The 13028-nt window shown below is 41.9% G+C and overlaps 1 protein-coding gene across 2 annotated transcripts in view; it reads right to left on the bottom strand.

The window, feature by feature from the left end:
- Positions 1 to 10319, bottom strand: part of AMPD3 (adenosine monophosphate deaminase 3) — a 33137-nt gene extending 22818 nt beyond the window's left edge. Inside the window, exons 1-5 of one of the 2 annotated variants that reach the window (XM_066552803.1) lie at positions 10155 to 10314; positions 6781 to 7006; positions 4141 to 4336; positions 3585 to 3750; positions 1244 to 1463 (exon numbers count right to left, since the gene is read on the bottom strand). In XM_066552803.1, the coding sequence (XP_066408900.1) occupies positions 1244 to 1463; positions 3585 to 3750; positions 4141 to 4336; positions 6781 to 7001 (803 nt within the window). In that variant the 5' untranslated portion in view covers positions 7002 to 7006; positions 10155 to 10314. Of the gene's footprint in view, positions 1 to 1243; positions 1464 to 3584; positions 3751 to 4140; positions 4337 to 6780; positions 7007 to 10154 lie in introns of both variants that reach the window. The other variant, XM_066552804.1, reaches the window with a different exon arrangement.
- Between the last annotated feature and the right edge of the window lie 2709 nt (positions 10320 to 13028).

Consider the following 13028-nt stretch of genomic DNA (forward strand, 5'->3'; position numbering starts at 1 on the left):
TTGTCCTACTACAGCCCCTCTTACTTAGGGCTTGCTGTTAAAACTCTGAGGTCTAAGGCTTCAGTGCAAACTGTAGAAGGGCCTTCAGCATGACTCTTGTTTCTGGTTTTTCTCCTCATCCCTTTATCTTCATTGTCTGTCTGGGAATACAACACCCTGGAACTGGCATGTATTTGCCCATTGCTCTGTAACCAAAGCCTGGCATGGATTTGGAGCTGATAAGGCTGGCAGAAGCACAGGAGCTGGCTCCTGAGAAAAGGCTTAGGGAATGGGCCAGGCTTGTTCTGCCACTGTCACTGCACGAGGCAGACAGACTGACAGACAGGGGAAAGAATGCACCAGGCAGGGGCTAACTGGCCACAGTGTCAGTGATGATCTCTCCCAGGCAAAGGATCAGCAATGCAGTGCTGGCACACAGGGCAAATAGCTCAGAACAGTTCAGGTTCCTGCTTAGTTCCATCCTAGAGTGGATTCTTTTCCTTTCCTGGTGTTGAGGCCATGAGACATGGTGCCGTTTCCAATCCTCAGCTAGGAAGTAAACTTAAAACTGGATGCACATGCTTTCATCATACACTCATGACAAAGCAATGTCCTTGCCTAGTGCAACAACTATAGTACAGCTGTAGTCAGTGACATTTCTAGTTTTTAGAGACTTCACAGGAATTTGGCATTTCTGGGAAATTTTGGACATTTTGATTGTGCATACATAGGTCAGTTTTGCAGCATATGAGCAGTTAATTAACATCTGGAACAAATCAGACTGAATATTTATGTTGCTGATGTGTATGCTCTACATATGCAGGGTTTCTCTTCAAGCAGCCAGAGCAGAACAGACATGAAGGAATTTAGGACAACTGTTTAAAAACCTCAGGTTCAGCATAGGCCAAAACAAAATTAAATTTAAAAAAAAAATAATTCAAGTTTCAGTTCCCATGCTTCAAGAAGTTTGGGTCAGATTTGACTTGAATGGAAACACTTGACCAATTTCTTGATGTTTTTCTGTTAACCCCTTTTTTGCCACGGTTGATGCTAAGAAACCAAAGAAATGAAAGGTAGCCATAGGTGGCACTGTATTTTTTTTCGTTTTTAAGATTTTTCATTGTGCATTAATGCTTGAGAAAGGCAAAACAAAACATTACTATAGAATGGGTATGCTGAGGAATTAAATGTCACAGAAGTGAGAAGTACTAAGCCACAGGTAAGCAGCAGCCTGAAGGGGCAGAGTAACAAAAGAGGAACATACGTTGGGCCATCTGCAATTAGAGCAAGAACGTGGCTCAGGTCAAGGGTGTAGGTCTGCAGGTCAGGATATGGCAAACTCCGAGGCTCATTGAGCTCCATCATCTCTTTGCTGTCATAAACAAAGGGAATGCCACCTTTCAGCTTGATAACATAATCCAAATTGTCTGGAGCATCATCCAGATTATAAGGATCTTCATTTTCTTCTGGGGGTGAATGGAAATCTGAAAACAAATTTACATTCCAGTTAGAAGAAATAACTTAAACAAAAGGCAAAATAACTACAAAAAGAACTTCTGGGGGTGAATGGAAATCTGAAAACAAATTTACATTCCAGTTAGAAGAAATAACTTAAACAAAAGGCAAAATAACTACAAAAAGAACTTCTGCTTCTGTAAAGCTTAATTTCTAACAGATCTCAGTATTTTCATTAAAGTCACATTCAGTTACTATAAAAATCTGCTGTTACAAGAAAGCTTTTTTCTGATGGGCTTTAGTTGCAGCCCCTCTCTAAAGAGGCCTACATTAATTCAAATGTTATATGTTATTAGAGTTCTCTGAACCAACGCATACAGATTTAATACTATTCTTTATTAATGTGTGTTGGAATGAGTTTGAAAATGAGTTGGCAGAAGTATTTAAATTAGGATGGTTGAAGTACAGTTGAGATTTTTGAACAATAAAGTAGTTGTTGCCTTCAGACCACATTCCTTATTTTCTTTTCACATTCTGACTCACTGTAGCAATTTTGGAAGTTCGTATTTAAGCACAGAATCAGTTGGGTTTGTTGTGTTTTGATTGGAGTTTTTTAGTTTGTGGGGGTTGGTTTGCTTATATGTGGTTTTCTCGGGTGAGTGTTTTGTTTGAGGTTTTTTTAATAATTTTTTTAATAGAATCAAGAAGCATAGAAGCCAAAAATTGTACAATACAAACCCAGTTTATCTCTTGGCCTTCTGATCATAAATAAAATCACAAAGTACCAGAAGCACAGTTGGGATTTGTTCAGTACAGTTTTGTAAAGCCTTTAAAAAGTTCACACACACTTCTGGGAGATTTAGCTAGTGTGAACACTCAAACATTGTTCATAACAGGAGTGACAATCATCACTTCTTTTACAACATCTTATTAAAGCAACCAGCACAAAGTGTCCTGACTACATTTATATCAACTGAACTATATTCTTTGGCTCAGTCTTAAGGAGTTTCTACTTTTACCTGTTCAGTTAAGCCACTGCAGAAAAGTAATTACTGGTCCTTTTATTCATCTAGATCACCTGAATGTATGCTATAAACTGATACCATCCTTATCTCTAATATTCATAACTATCTAGCTCAAACTTCTGCTAATTAAGACATTGTGTAACAAGATTTCATTTTTTGTGTTGTAAGTTTAAAATCATAACTGTAAGAAAGTTATTAACCTAATAATAACTTGGAAATATCTCCCTGGCAGCTGTTCCAAAATATCTTCCCTGTCTTGAATATTCAGTATACTGTCCTCTTTACACTCTTTCTGGAAAACAAACACTTGAAAACATATTTAGTCACCCTCTTTCAACCACTAAGCCAGTAATTGATTTAAAATATCACTTCAACACTGAAAATAAGTTGTCAGCACCATGGACACATCTATAGTGGCCCATCTGTACAGACCAAAGGTTGCTCCTCACAGCCTAATGCAGAAATGAGCAGTGCAAACAGTTTAATGCACAAGCAAAGCTTTCAAGACACAACCCACCTAAGAGACAAAAATAATTTGTGACACACATAGTGGGGGAATATGTTCAACCTAATAAGCCTCGTTGAGAGATCAGTTTATTTACCCAGGCAGAATGCCAAACAAATATGACTCTACAGCTTCCAGTCTTCACCTGGCAAGTGTAGCCTGCCTGTGACATTCCTGACTCAGGGCTTGCTAACTGGCATGTCTGTATCATGCTTCAATTTATGATGTAGATGAGCTCATCAACCCTTTTAGTTCCATATGCCAAGATGAGGAGGAATGACTTCACTTTAAACCACAGCCACACAAGCTTTTTCCTGAGGGAGCATAAGTATGCTACTTAACATCCTATTTGCTTAGGAAATAAAGTAATCAATGAGAGTCTAGTCTTGGCTTTTAGGTTTGGACAGCTTCAAAGTTCCAAATTAGATACAGGATTTATAACTTAGGCCTGTTAGTGATTCTCTACTCAATAACACAATAAATTACAAAGACAGTCAGAAGAGATCATCACAAAAATACAACTTTCCTTTACTACAGTATTGCATGGGTTTAAATCTGTATTTTAAAATAATGTTTGAATTTTTTAGAATGTAATTAAATATTTTAAAAAGGGTATTCACCTGGGTACACCTCATCTTCAACCTTCCATTTTTGATCCCTCATGCTGCACAGGTACTGAGATGTTGTTCTCGGGAAGCGATGGTAGGCAAGGCGTGAGTACTTCTCTCGGATGAGCAGAGCTTTCACCAGGCTCTTGGCAGCTTGTTCATAGTCATCAACTGTAACCTGGAAGGAAAACCTGGATAAATACTGGAAAAAAATAGCACTTCTAGCATAGAAGTGTGGGGGGCTTGACCATAAGGATCTTGCCCAAGTAAGCCAGTGACAGGAGCAGAATCCAAACACAATATACAAAACACAGAAAAATGTTTTTATCCTACCATATATTACCTATTTATTGAACAGCTGATTATGTTTTGATCCAATTTATTATTAAAAAGAGTATCAAACAACCTGACCTTAACTTCTAACTGTCTAACAAATCCCTGTATTCATAAAGCAATTTAGATTTTATTGCAGAGAGCCATCATATTGGCATTTTACACTTGATGTACATATATGGGACCTTTTTTACACCCTCTAGATACAGAAAGTGGGAAAACAATAGTTTCTTACCCCTGCACAGTAGTCCCCACTAATTGAAACTCTCTGGAATTCTGGTACATCATATGGCACTTGGACTGGCACAAAAGCACTTGGAAGAACTGGCGTTGCAGGAGACAGGACAGGTTTGGCCGGTGGTGCTTTCCATTCCTGAGGTGGAATTTGTAATGACAAAGACTGGGATCTAATCATCTTGAAACTTTTCTTCCTAAGAATTCATGGTATAAAACATAAAATAAGCCATGGTATAAAACACTTAATACACTGGAAAACTAATTACAGCAAAGAAATCACCCCCTAGGAAATTTTACTAATGAAAAATACAACAGAAAAATGCTGTTTCTTTCATACCATAGAAAAAACACTGATCAGAAAGTACTTGTGCTTTTAGCTTCACTGTAATGACATTTCACATGATCGACATCACACACAAATGCACTTACCCTCTACGTGAGTCCCAATATGCCACCATTTATTTACAATCACTCTAAGATACCCTAAGGTTTTTGTTTCATTTCTCACAACTTCAGTTTCAGCAGAAGTCACTGTGCAGAAGGAAAAGGTGATCACTGTGCTCACTTTAATAAGGGTCAATTCTTTCAGACTGACAGCATCAGAATTCGTGAAGGATCAGACAGAACCAAGTAAATGTAACATATGGAAATCGTTGTAAGTTATCATGCTGTTACACACACTTCCCATTCTTCCCAAAACTTGCAAAACCTAAAAGTAGTTGTCAGACAAAACTAGGCAACAAAATTTCACACACAGTCATTCAGTTCAGGTTGTAAGGAAAAGGAGGAGCACCTAGTTATTCCTTTGATGAGATTTGAGAGAAGGCTGATGTGGTTATCAGAGTGATATCACAGCATGGCTTTGATACACAAGCCCATTCCTCCCTTCACATAAATTTAAAAATGCTGCCTTTTCTCATGAAAGCTGTGATAGATGTGCACTTCAGATAAACCAGCTAAAAACGAATGCTGTGTTTTCCAATGAAGTAATTGTAATACCTCAAGTGGAGCTTTGGAATACCTCTGAAGATGGAATTCATTTTCCTTACTCAGTTTAAATGTGCTCATATGTATTTTAAATAGTCATATAATATATAAATAGTATGTTATAAACTACCTGTGATAACAATTTCTTTTGCACTGAAATAGTCCCTACCTTTCCAAGTTAGATACCAAAACCTTAAAATGTTTGTAAGAATCAGTAACAAAGAAAAAGGAACACTGGAACATTCTCTGAAAGCTTCATATTACTTCTGTGGTATTCTTAAGAATAAGAACATGCAGTGCTAGTACAATTAACATCCAAATTTCATCCTCTAAAGTACTTGTAGCCACCTTGGAAATCAGCATCAGTTTTGAAAGGCAGTGTTTGATCAACTGAAACTGGAAACAGCACAAGCTGTACTTGTGTCACTGTCCCTTCAGTCCTGCAGGACAGGGATGAACACTTGTTCTGTTCCTACATGTAAACAAAATACCTATAATACCCCTTCCTACAGTTAAACCTGTACAAAACCTGAGTTTGTTCCTGTGAGACAAATTTTCCAAATTAAAAACTAAACACCCTACTTCAGGAGGAAATATATACCAAACATTTGTTTGACTGGAAACATCTGGTTTTCCCTTCTGTGCCTGTTTATGTCTATGAACATGCCAACTGGGAAATCCACTTGCACAATTCCAAACCCAAAGTCTCGGCTTGTATCATCAGTGAGTCATGCCTTAATTTAACTAAATTGACTCTTCTCCCTTCTGTTCCAGAAACATGATTCCAAGTGTTGCCCAACTGTCTTTCTGCAGCTAACCAGGTACATGTGTTTAGCTATCACTTTCAAATGCTTTCTTGCCTGCCTGCTTTTTGAAGAGTCTGTACACGTCCAGCCCATTTGGTGTCAGGCTGCTGCTGAGCTCATGTGACTCCAGAAACAGCCCAGCAGTCCTGTGAAGCAAGACACTGGAACAGGCTGACATCAGGGGAAGGCTGCCTCTCTTACAGAATAAAAAAAAAAAAAAAACCAAACTCACAAACTAAAGCAAGTTTGCCTTCATTACAGCCATGGGTAACTAAAGGTAGAATGCAATTTTTTTTTTGTTTAATGTGCACTTTTGTGGCTGACAGTGGTTAGATTTTATCTCTGTGAGTAAAACCTCAAATAACCTCATTATGCCAATACCACTTTTCACCTTACCCCTTGATCTTAAATATAAATTCTTTGCTTTCATCTATTTTTGCAGAGACTAAAGGAAGTATCATGATCGGTGTTAAAATTTGCTGTTTCTCTTAATGAAACTAGAAAAAGAGGAGGCAGTGTTTCTTTTTCTGACTCTTCTTACATTAAAGACTCTTAGGGTTTTGTTCATTTCTACCCAGCTATGCTGTTTATTAAATTTGCATGAGCAATATCTGTGCTATTGCTGGGAACAGAGCTGAGACAACCTGACCACTCCAAGCTCCCTGGGGCCCATCTGATACCTCCTTCACAGGACAGAAGGACACCCCAGGGGTGGTCCTGGTGCCTGCTGCTGACCTTTCTCCTGGAGTAGTAAGAGGCAGAATGCTGTTTGCCAGGTATTTCAATACTAACTCAAACTCATTTCAAAAACTATTTTCCACTAAGAAAGCAACTACAGAACAAACCTTTTAGCTGTTTCCACAGACTGCTGTTCTGCCAGCTCCTTCTGCAGCTCCCTCTCCTTGGCCTCCTTCTGCCCAATAGGGCAGTCTTCAGGCACGGTGAAGAGTGACAAGGCATCCTTGCTGTCCTCTTCTCGCAGGACTTTGGCAAACACCTTCTCTGCCAGGAGCCGCACCTGCTCGTCCACCTCGGAAATGTTCAGCTTGGGAAACTGCCGGGGCATCTCGCCTGAAGAGGAGCACAGGTGAGGAAGTTAGAGCTACAGCTTGAGTGATGAAGAAGATGTGCAAGAGATTGGGGGTTTTTCCATGGTATGCCTATCAAAATTCAGAGCTTGGAGCAAAATCAGAAGAAAGTAGAACAGCTCTGCAGAATTTAAACTAGCATGCAGTACACAAGAACCACAAAGCAGCTCTACTTTTGGAGCCATGCTAATTTGTGCATCAGGAACCTTGTGGTATACCCACAAAAATTCCTAAGCAGTTTATGTAGAGATTTACCAGGAGATTCCACTTACTTGCAGAGTCAGACAGACAATTTTTTGTGATACAATGGATACTCAGCTGTGTGTCTTTGCACCGAACCTGGAAATCACATTCACTCAGTTGCTTACCTTCTTCCTTGCTCAGTGACTTCAAGCCAACAGGCAAGGTAGAAAAGAAGGTTGTACATTTCCACCTCACCCCAGCCCTTGCACAAATCAGAAAGTCACAGAACTGCTGGGAAGTGGAATAGTTGCACAACAGGAACAAAGGTAGTATGGTTAACTCGGTGACTCCTTTTTCCATTTGTAGTAGGTCATATCACGTTTTTGAATGCATGTGGGAAGCAGATAGGTCATGGACCTCCATTTCTACTTGGCATTTAAATACTACTTTTCAAAAAGAATATGTTTTATGTTTTAAAATTTTAAGTAGCTAGGCTTCCATCATAAAATATTTCCGTTTTATACTAGCATCACTACTAAAATGCCATCTTTATTGTTTCTTCTGTAGTTTCCTGGCTTTACTTTTATTCCACTTTCATACAATCCAGAATGTGCATTTAGCACAAATGGAAGCATTCCAGAGAGGAAAAAACACAGTGCTACAGACCAGCATTATTTGTTGTGTACTATAAAGCTTTCTGAATGCCTTCAGTATGATGGAGTTTATAACAAATAAGATTAAATTCTTATTACATAAGTTAAAAATAGCTGCGAACATGTCACAGCAAATGGATCCAAGCACTGCCAGAATGTGAAGTCTGGGTCCAAAATTGGCATTTCAGAATTTCTAACCATTTTTTGGTTAGAAAAATGCAAATGTATTTTGTGAGATAGCATTCATTTAAATAATGACATACCCTGGAAGCATGGAGCGTGGCAGTTTTTTATCTCTCCAGGCACAACTTATCAGGGCCCCCATTGCAATTTTTCTGGAGGCATGCTGCAGGTTTCACATGTTGATATGTGATCCTTTTGATATGTGATCCTGTTGGTTTCAGCCTAAAAGACTCTAATTAATGTCCACCTGTTTTCACAGTTGCTTTGAGAACATTTTTGCTTTTATTCTAAAAGCAAATGTAGTATGAAAAGGTGGCAAGAATTAAATTGGACCACAACACAGCAATTTAGTGTTCCCCTACATTATTTTGCATTCTTATTTTATAAGAACCCATTCACATCCCCAAAGAAAAGCATCTCTGTTTTTAAAGAGCTGTGGATCTGACTGTGTTGTTTTCTGCACAGGAGAGTATTTGTTTTGCAATTAGTATTTGTCTTTGTAAAGTCTTTGTAAAATCAAGTATAACCACATAGGAAATTTAAAAATACATATATTTTTAGCTGAATAATTCAGTGACAATGCACTACCATATCTTAGTAGCATCCAAACTTAGGTTTGGTTTCTCAACATCAACCGCCAAGGAAGTCATGGGAGTTTGTCTCCTGACCTCACTGAACAGTTGTCAGCAGCAGAGCCTGCCACACATGCAGCTGCCAGCAGCAAGAGCCTTTTGGGCTGCTTCAGCCAGGGAAAAACTCCCTTTATGCTTACTCAACTACAGTAAGATAACAACACTAGCACAATGTGAAATAATTGTGCTAACAATACTAGTACAAGGTGAAATAATAATGTGTTTTCAACTGAGCAGAAAATGCTGAGCATTTTCCTAGTTTAAATGAACTTTTTCCTAGAGAATTGTGATCACAAACAGAAATGCAGTAAGAAACACGCTGCCTGAGAAACCACACTGTGTTTTAAGTCCTTACAATAAGGTAGTGAAGAGACAGAAAGTATAGATGTAAGTACAATGCTCTACTGACACAAAGTTTTTTTCTTTCTTACAGAACCCAAGCTCATGTTCACCACTCAAACATAAGATGCTAAGACACAGAATAGTTTGAAATGTACATTCACCCACATCACTGCTAGCTCATGGCACCGAAATGAGCCGAATAAACCTAAAATAGTCATGAGGCACCTCAAGCAATACTTGTGCGAGCTGTGCCATCCTGAACTGGAAGAAGCTTTTGTATTCAGTATCCTTCTATTGAACTGCTGTCCTTCGCCCAAGGTGAGCAACAACTAGACATTTTAATGGGATGGGGAATGGTATGAATGCCATGCAGTTAATGCTCTTTTCCTAAATATCTCGATCTAATAGAAAGGTTGGTTGCTCTTTAGGTCTGCACCTTTGCAGAAGAAAAGAAAGCTTGAAACATGCTGCAGTAAAAAAAAATATTAATAGATGGAATGATTACTTAAAAAGCAATTATCGATCAGGCATTTAACAGCCTTGAACCTATACCAAGCACATGCCAGAACCGCCTCCGAGCTCCGCGGATGCCCCGCGGGCAGCACCGCATCCCAGCGCCGCGAGCAGGTGGGGCCGGGCCCGCGGGCGCTGCCGCCGCAGGAGCCCCGCACGGCTCCGGCCCAAGGTCACCGCCAGCGCCCCGGGCCAGCCCGGCGCGGCACTTACCGAGCGCCCCGGGGAGAGCCATGCTGGGCAGGGCCGGGCCGGGCCGCCGCCGGCCGGAGAGACGCTGCCCGGAGCCACCGGCGGAGGAGGCGGCGGCGGGGGAGGAGCTGCTCCCGCCAGCTGCCGCCGCTCCCTGCTGCCGCATCCACCCGCGGGCCACCCGGTACCGCAGTGCCGCGCCGCCCGTGCCCGGCCCTTTATGGCCCGCGGGCGGAGGAGCCCGTTCGCCGCGCCCCCGGCCCCGCCGGGCCGCCCGGCTGCCCCCGGGGCGGCTGCATCGCGGCCGGGGCGGCTCCGCGGCGGGCGGGGGGCGCAGCCCAGGGGGCGGGGGGGCTGCGCCGGCCTGTCCTGCCCCGGGCCGGCCCCGCCCCGGCGCGGGGGGCGAGCGGCGGGCGGGGCGCCCTGTCCGTACCTCAGTGAGCGCCGGCGCTGTCGCTCCGGGTGCCGGCTGCACCTGTGGCGGGGCACGGGCGGTGCCTCTTCCGCGGGGCCGCGGCGGCCTCAGCGGCAGCCGGAGCAGCGGGAAAAGTGTGGCCCCTTCCCCTTCCCCTTCGGTGGCTTGAAGGCAGAAGTCGCGCTGTCACATGGCCCCCGGCCGGCGCGACAGGCAGGCAGGCAGGGAAGGAGGGGCAGGAGCTCAGCCCCACCTGGATTCGCCTCAGTGATGCCGCCTTCCCGAGCGCCTGTTTGAAAACTCCTCCAAAAGCGCTTTAATGTAGAAAACTTGGGTCCGAGACCAGAAAGTCGTGAGGCCAGTGCAGGATGACAGCCGGTGAGTGTGCTGGCGATGTATCCCAATCAGAAATGTTTTCAACAGCGTCTGCCCTTCAATGTCGCAACGCGGTGCAGGTGCTCGTCTATATTGAAAAATAAACAAACAAAACCCCAAGAAATTTTCCGGGTGCATAGGCCAAAGTAAATAACTGAAGCTCAAACCCAGCGTGACTCAGCAGGAATGAGGATATTAAAATGTAAAATAATTTGACCTTATTTTGAGAGATTCTGGGCCCTGAAGCTGAAAGTTCTAGGGACGTTTTTTGTGACTTTGGGTTACAATACTTGGAGACTAACCTGAAAACATTTAGATATAAAAGTATCTTTACGATGCAGGAAAGCACTGGGAATGCAGTGAGTGAAGTAGTTGGTGTAAAAAGACGAGCAGAGTTAAAGGTAGATGTCCCAAAACTGAGGATCAAGTAGTTCCGTGTCCCCCCAGCTTTATGGGCATAGAAATGCTCCATGCGTAAACCTCAGGGGATTTTGGCTTTGGAAATTCCTTTACTTCATGCAGCTAGTGAAGAAATGAAGTGAAAAGAAAGGAGTTTTCCATCCAAAAAATATGAGTTGCAAAGAAGAGCGGATATTTTGATTCTTAGACAAGTGGCAGCACCTTCACCCTGGTCTGGTCATAAAAAAGGCCAAGAATTATAGCCACAGCTGTTGTATGAGACATGTAGCAATCCAAAGCATTCAAAAATGAGTCAGCCATAGTAATAAAAGAAATATTTTAAAACAATATTAATACTACAAAAATAGGCATTGTTTCTCAGCATGGAAAAACGACTTATGCTGCGTGTATGTGCTTTTCCCACAGTAACTGTGGATGTCTTCATCAGCTGCTGCTGGCAACACCCTGACAAAATATCTGCCACCCAGGAAACCACATACTGTAAGTGTCTGTGACTCACGGCTGCCCTGCCCATTTGAGATGTGAGTAAAGCACACCTGTTGCTGCTGGCTATTCAATACACCCCTCAATTCCTGATCTGTTAGTTCTGCTTCCTTCCTTTCTCCCAGCCAGCTGTCTGAACTTGCTCAAACTTGCTCAAACTGCTATCAGGGCAGTTTGTCTGGAAGGTTAAGCTTGGTGTCCATCATATCATTATTGTGCCCTCCCTGCTGGATTCAAGTGTCCCACAGCCTTTTGGTTTTCTGTCCTCAGCTTGGCACATCAGTCTTGCCTCTGCACTTGATTTAATCTCTTCTGTGGGATGCAAGAGCTTGGCAGAGTTCCCTCTCGTGCTGACTTCGTGCCAACCGCAGTGAAAAAATAACGGTTTGGGAGATAACTGTTTCTCAGCTTTCTTACACACAAACGGGCAGCTCCACGTGCCCCCAGTGAAGAGAGAGAACGTTGCAGTGTGAGCTCACATGTTAGCAAAGCCAGAAAGGAGAACTTTAAATGCATTAGCAAAGAAAAGGCCTCTCTGAGCACTGAAGTACAAATCCCTAAGTTTATAGGACATGGGGTACTTTGTTGTAGGTGACCATGAGTGTTTAAATGAGCTTTCCTTTTCTAACAAATTGGAAAACTTCAAAAGCAAAACTGAGATCATAGCTGAGTAAATGCATCTACAATAATTGAGGCATTAAGAAAATACTATTGCAAAATCTGTAATAGGAGTAGGGTGGATTGTAAGGGTACGGTAATGGCAACAAATTAACAAGAAAGTACTTCAAGTCCTCTCACATTTTGCAGAAGCAATTACTATGGTCGGTTACCTAAGAGCATACATTTGACTGGTGGGTCCAGTTTCCTGTCGAGTCTCTGCTCTCCTAATGAACAGTTCACATGCATGCTTGGGGAATGGCAGTAACACTGAGCTGACAGTGAAATAGACACAGATGTTGCTGTTTGTACTCTTCCATTGGCACCTACAAAACCTCAACCACTAAACGCTAGAACACCTCGGTGATGCCACTCAGCACCTTGTCTGCCCCATGAGGAGCCTGTCTGCCAGCCCTGTTTGTAGGTAGGCTGTACTTTTACGCACCACATGCTGAAAGTAGTGCAAGTGTCTCCAGAGTTATTTTAAATGTTGGGATTCCCACTGTAAAATGTCAGTACTTTCTGAAGCCACCTGGGTGTTGTTTCACTTCTGTTGTGCAGCAAGCACTGGTTCTCTCAGGTAAATTTTGCACTTTGTAAAAATGTGTTTATTTTAGTCTTTTAAATCTTGCTATACAAGAAAAAGTTATCCACTTCTTTTTACCAAGTTACAGCTGATCACATTTATTTTTATTATTTTTTAAAATATGTATTTCTATTATGTCTTCAACTTACTTTTAGTCTTACTTTAGAAACTATTTTGGTGACAGTAATACACTCATGATTATTCCAGTGCTCATGGTATTTTCTCTTCTGCAGTCTGTCTATTTTAACAAGAGGAAATGCAGTAAAAGTTTTAAATGTCAACATTTACAGAGGAATGGAACAAAATAATAAACTTCCCCTAAATTTACATCTGTATTATTAACATTTATTTTTAGAAACAGACAAGTCTTG

This window comes from Molothrus aeneus, chromosome 6, assembly GCF_037042795.1.
Source record: "Molothrus aeneus isolate 106 chromosome 6, BPBGC_Maene_1.0, whole genome shotgun sequence".
Classification (NCBI taxonomy): Eukaryota; Metazoa; Chordata; class Aves; order Passeriformes; family Icteridae; genus Molothrus; species Molothrus aeneus.